Raw genomic sequence first — 6,000 nt, forward strand, 5'->3', positions numbered from 1 at the left:
TATTTATTAACTGTGTTTCTTCTGTGAAATAGTTGGGAGATTTCTGACCATTCTTTTTTTAATTAGGCTGTTTGACTTTTAGTGATGCTAAGTTTTTGTTGGTCATTTGGATCAGTTTTCTGTCACTTTGTGAATTGTCTTTTTATTACATTGTGCTGGCTTTTAATGAATAGATACATTTTGAGTTTTTAGAAAGATTTTTAGTCTTGAGTTTCAATTATAAACTGTTAGTCTTGCTAGAATTGGCTTTTGGGTGTGGTAGGACTTCATTATATTGCTATTTGTGTGGTTAAACAGTTATCTGATGCCACTTAATAGTCCGTTCTTACTCTACTATCATAAAATTTTGTTTACATATGCAAGTAGCTCCATTTAATATTTTATATTATGTTCCCTTTTTATATTTATGTTTTACTACACTGATACTGTAGCATCTTTTTATCATTTAGCAGTCATCTTTGTAACAAAGAATGTAAACAACAGCACTTTCAACAAGATTGAAATTTATCCTTTAAAAGAATAGATGTGGGTAACCCAGATACGATTGTTCCTCAGATGTCATATGAGACTTTAGCTCCTTTAGTTGTTCTGCTTCCTCATCTTTATACATGGCTTGCATTTTGAAGGTCACATTGAAGTCCAAAATATCTGTTAGAGTCATAGTTCTCATTTCTGTCTTGTAAGTGGAAAACAGGAATAGAGAAGAACAAGAAACACAGTTCTGTGTACAGTCTTCTTGAATATCACATTGAACTTCTTTTGCTTAAATTTCATTGACCATTATTACATAGCTGCAAATAAAGCTGGGAAGTATAGTCATTTAGCTAGGTACATATCCAGAATAGAACAATGGATTATTATTCAAAAGAGGCATTTGAGTAAATATTATCAGCATAGCTTTATATTAAATTTTGATATGTGGTTGAACATATATCCTCTTAAATTTGGCTGTTTAGGGCCTTTTGCAGTTTAAAAGAAATTTTAGATTGTTTTTCAAGTTAAATATGTACACACCATGCACACACATAATTTGTTGCAGTTTTGTTTGAATTATATGTAATTATGAAGATTTGTTGGTGCAAAATTCCATTTCTTCTTCCTTGAAAAAGTTTTGTTGAGTGTATAATTTTAGGGTGGTATTTATTTTCTCCCAGCATTTTCAAGATAAGCCACTGTCTTTTAGTTTCTGTCCTGATTTGCTTAGCCTTGTGGTCTCAAAATATCATCTTCATACCAGAAACATCAGCATTTCTACAGAACTTTTTAGAAATGGGAATTCTTGGGCCCTTCCCCAGACTATTTGAATCAGAACACTCTAGGGTTATGTCTTAGCAAAGCCTCCAGATTATTTTCTCACCATTTTACTAGAGTAATCCGACTTATCTGGGATTACAGAGATGTTTCTTCTCTGAGCATACAGCTGCCTACAAAGTGAACAGAATTGGTACCCTATTGCCAAGGAAAAATGATAAAGAAGCAAGTTACCGTTACAGTATCATCCAAAAGTCGAATGGAGAAAATGTTTTATTAGCTACACAAGGTAGAAGACACATTTATTCATATTAGACATATTTTATACCATATTTCATTTGTTTTTAACTGAGAGGGCCAGGGTTTTAGCTCAGTGGTGCTGCCACCTGCCTCGCAATCACAAGGACCCAAGTTCTATCCCTGATACCAAAAAAAAAAGTCACCTAATATTTTTAACTGAGATAGATTATGTGGCCTCTGTTTAGAAATTTAAAAACTGAACTTAGATCTTATAGCAAGACATTGCTCATTTATCAAGTTAAAACTTCTTAGAAATGTCTGTTCATCTTGTGGAACACTTGCAGACCAAGTTATTTGTAATCCAGGTTTTGACTGTACTTGGCTTCTTTAAATGCTGATCCTTTCAAACACTTCCTTTCTGGCCAAGCTTTATATCATTTGGCTCTGCTTTTTGCTCTTGATTCTCACTGTAAACTTGGCTGAAAGCAGCCAGCAACACCCATGCCATATCCTAAATATTGAGATACTTTGAAATTTCCTCCTCCAGATTGATTAGTTTGCCATTTTTAATATCAGTCTCCCACAAAGTCTCAAGATATGGACAAAAGTAGACAAATTTTCTGCCAGAGCATAACACATATGGCTTCTAGTTCAATTGCCAATGGTCCTTATTTCTTTCTTTTTTTTTTTTTTTGGTACCGGGGATTGAACTCATGTCCTTGCGCTTGCAAGGCAGGCCACCGAACCGCTGAACTAAATCCCCAGCCCCAGTGGTCCTTATTTCTAACTGAAACCTCCTGAGCCTGACCTTTATTGGCTGCATTTTGATCTTCTGAGCTCTGACCAGTTTCATACATTAAATGTCATGCACAGCATTCCAGAGCTTCTCTAGCCTGCATCTTCAAACTTTTCCACACTCCCCCACCAAACCAGTTCTGGCACCAATACTCTATATTAATCAGTTTTCCTGTTCTTGAGATAGAATATGCAGCATCTACAATTTAGAGAAGTTTGGTTTTGGTTTTTGGTTTGGGGTGTGTGTGTGCGTGTGTGTGTGCGTGTGTGTGTGTGTGTGTGTGCCTGCGCGCACACGCGCATGTATGTGTGTATTTGTATGTTTTAGCTTACAGTTTCTGTGGGTTTAGTCCATAGTTGGCCAGCTCCAAGGAGAAACCACATGGTGAAAGTACAAGCAGAGGAATATTGTTCACATCATGGTGGCCAGGAAGCACACGGAGAGAGGGAGAAGAAGAGCCAGGGACAAGAATACACTCTTCCAGGTCATGGCCCCACAGTGACCTGCCAACTCTGATCAGGCCCTGCCACTAAACATAAGACTTTTGGAGAACATTTTAGATCTAAACTATAATGATAACTTAGCCAATATTATATAAATTAGGGTGTGGATTTGAATGTATAAAGTACGTATACCAAACTTTATGTACTTTCCAAAACTGCAGATACATAGCATTTAATAGTATTATCCCACATTCTCAAGGCTTTTGAAATTCCATAGTCAAATATTTAATCTTCAGTAATCTTATCTCTAATTTATTGAAAAGACAAAATGTTTTTAGGCTTTTCATGTATGCAAATTCTAAATCTTTTGTGTTTCCTGCTTATGTTGTAGGCTAACTGTGATCTCAGACGGCAAATAGATGATCAACAAAAATTACTTGAAAAATACAAAGAGAGATTAAATAAATGCATATCAATGAGCAAGAAACTTCTTATTGAAAAGGTAAGGTCAGAGTTCACTAAAATTTCCCTTTACTAGCCCCTTTTACCATGTACGTTGTAAAATTTAAATGAATAAAATTAATGGGTTTTTTTACTCTTCTTTTTCAGAGCACGCAAGAAAAACTATCAAGCAGAGAGAAGAGTATGCAAGATAGATTACGCCTTGGGCACTTTACAACAGTTAGACATGGTGCATCATTTACTGAACAATGGACAGATGGCTTTGCATTTCAGAATCTTGTGAAGTTAGTCATCCTTGGATTTAAATATTTAGCATTCCTTTGTGTTTGCATTACTTTAAAAGATTATAAATTTGTAATTATGTTTAACATTTTATTTGAAATCAGAACTTAGCAGATTTGAAAGGAATATGAAACAAAACAAGACTTTTTGAAAACTAACATTCACCTATGGAATATAGTGTATTTTTCTAAATCTTACTTTCCCAAGTATAAACTAACCCTTTAACTTTATAGATGATATTTTGGAATGAAAATTCTTGACAATTTTATGTTCTTTAAAAGCTCTGCATGTGTATCTTGTGGAATTTTTTTACTTAAGGTTTATTTTTCTTGCTGTGTTGCCCAAACTGGTCTCAAGTTCCTGGATTTTAGTGAGCCTCCTGTCCCAGTCTCCTGAGTACTAGGACAATAGCCACATGACACATGCTTAGCTTCCCTCTTTTTTTCCCATTCCTCAGTCTTTTAGTGTTAGTGTACAGCTTTTCCCTGCTCTCTAGCCTAAGGGAAGAACTTTTCTTTTTGCCTCAAATGCAATAACTCATTATTGTAACTGATTAATATTTCAAAGGTAACTTTAAAACAAAAATATCACTGTTACATTTCCTTGAGTTTAGATAGTGATAGGTAAGAATAGGTTGGCCATTTATTAAGGAGCCAAAACTTATACTGTTCCTTTTTATTGTATTTTCCTTGCTGAAAAATTTGTTAAAGCAGAAGTAGTACTATTGTCCACATCAGCTTTTCCACTCAATCCCATTTGGAAAACAGAGGCAAAGTTTATTACATGTAGTATTACATCAGCATTGCTGCTTCAAACACTTTCTCAGGACTTGGCACAGAGTGCCTTTCTCTCAGCAGATTTATTGAGCTTTTAGTCAGCATAACTGTGCTAGATTATGTATACCACAATGAAGGATGGTGTCCTTGATGTGCTTGGGACTTTGAGTTTAATTCTGTGGATAATGAGAACTATTAAAGACTTACATGTTATATGTGATCAGGATTGAGTTACAGAATGATACTCTGTTGGCAGTGTGGGTATTGGAAAGAAGATAAATTATTGAAAGCTAAGATGGAGAGGTATCCAGTGATAGGTGATTATGCTTCAGCTAAAATACTGACCATAAAAGTAGAGAGCAGGAAATGGATTTGTGATAGAAACCATTACATTTAGTGTTTTGTGAGCAAGAACCTCTGCTACTAAGCCCAGGCCAGCAATTGTTCTGTAAAATAAAAGAGAGGTTTGCAAAATTAATATGCATAGTCTAAAATATTACTTCTGGCAGTAGTTAACTTTATTACGCTGTCAACAAAATAAATATTAGTTACATGTTTTAAATACCACCAATACGCCTTAATTGTATTTAATATATTATGCACACTGTTTATAATCAGTGATATAACTGAAAGTAGTTGGAATATGAGAAGAGAAATTAATACATAAAAATTAATCATATTAGTCTCTAAACTGAATGATCATTTCAGATGAATCAAGTGCTAGCTGTATATTCATCCTTCTAATCCTTTACTTTCTGTTAGGACTTTAATAAGCTATTTATTTGTCCATATAGCAAGAATCTTGATTTTACTATACTAAAATAGCTTTAACATTTACTACTTTTCTTTTCTTTATTGTTTTCTTTTTCTTCTTCTTTTGTTTCTTTTTTTTTTTGGTAAGCAAGTACTTTAGCACTGAGCTACATAAACCAGCTCTAAAATTTGCTTTTTTAATAATTGAAATTATTTTTCCCTCTTCCCAATGTAAACTGCTTATTTTTACTTTGCTATTCTTGCTTTTTATAAACACTCTTGTTCTTCTGTGTCAGTTTGTTGTTTTTTTGTTTGTTTTTTTTTTGTACCAGGGATTGAACTTGGGATCTTGCGCTTGCGAAGCAGGCAGCAGAACCTCAGAGCTAAATCCCGGCCCCTTCTGTTAGTTCTTGATTCTTTCAGTCTTGTCATATTCTGCTACCCGCTTCATGAACTAGAACTGTAGGGAAGGTATGTGTATGCCAGGGCACTTCTACAACAGCCATATAGGCACTCTGTAATTTCTGGTTTGAAGATGGAGGTAGGCGTGAATAAAACATTTGACTTGCTCTAAATCTAAATACTATAACCATGTAGGGTTTTAAAAAATTCTTTGTCTGGACATAATGGTGCACGCCTGTAATCCTCAGCACTCAGGAGGCTGAGGCAGGAGGATTGCTGTGAGTTTGAGGCCAGCCTGGACTGCATAGTGAATTCAAGGCCAGCCTGAACTGCATAGTGAGACCCTGTCTCAAAAAAACAAAAAAATCTTCTTGTAGTGAGGTAACATAAAAGGTTAGTTACTACTAGAATAAACTTAAACTATTGTATGATATTAGATATAATGTCTATTAGTTTTTAGAATTGGTAGCTCTGAAAAATTTTTAGATTCTTGAATGAGAAATTTTAATGACTTTACATTTATTAACTGCTAATTTTTTCAAATTAGTGCTTTTTTTTTTTTTTTTTTTTTTTTTTTTTTTTTTTCTTATGTTTC

General features: G+C 34.4%; 1 protein-coding gene across 4 annotated transcripts in view; it reads left to right on the forward strand.

The window, feature by feature from the left end:
* Positions 1 to 6,000, forward strand: part of Tlk1 (tousled like kinase 1) — a 92,646-nt gene that overhangs the window by 52,923 nt on the left and 33,723 nt on the right. For all 4 annotated transcript variants that reach the window (XM_010606968.1, XM_010606969.1, XM_010606971.1 and 1 more), the window contains 2 exons: positions 3,122 to 3,232; positions 3,340 to 3,476. In XM_010606968.1, the coding sequence (XP_010605270.1) occupies positions 3,122 to 3,232; positions 3,340 to 3,476 (248 nt within the window). The remainder of the gene's footprint in view (positions 1 to 3,121; positions 3,233 to 3,339; positions 3,477 to 6,000) is intronic.

Source organism: Fukomys damarensis, unplaced genomic scaffold (genome assembly GCF_012274545.1).
Source record: "Fukomys damarensis isolate Sample0158 unplaced genomic scaffold, DMR_v1.0_HiC HiC_scaffold_26, whole genome shotgun sequence".
Lineage (NCBI taxonomy): Eukaryota > Metazoa > Chordata > Mammalia > Rodentia > Bathyergidae > Fukomys > Fukomys damarensis.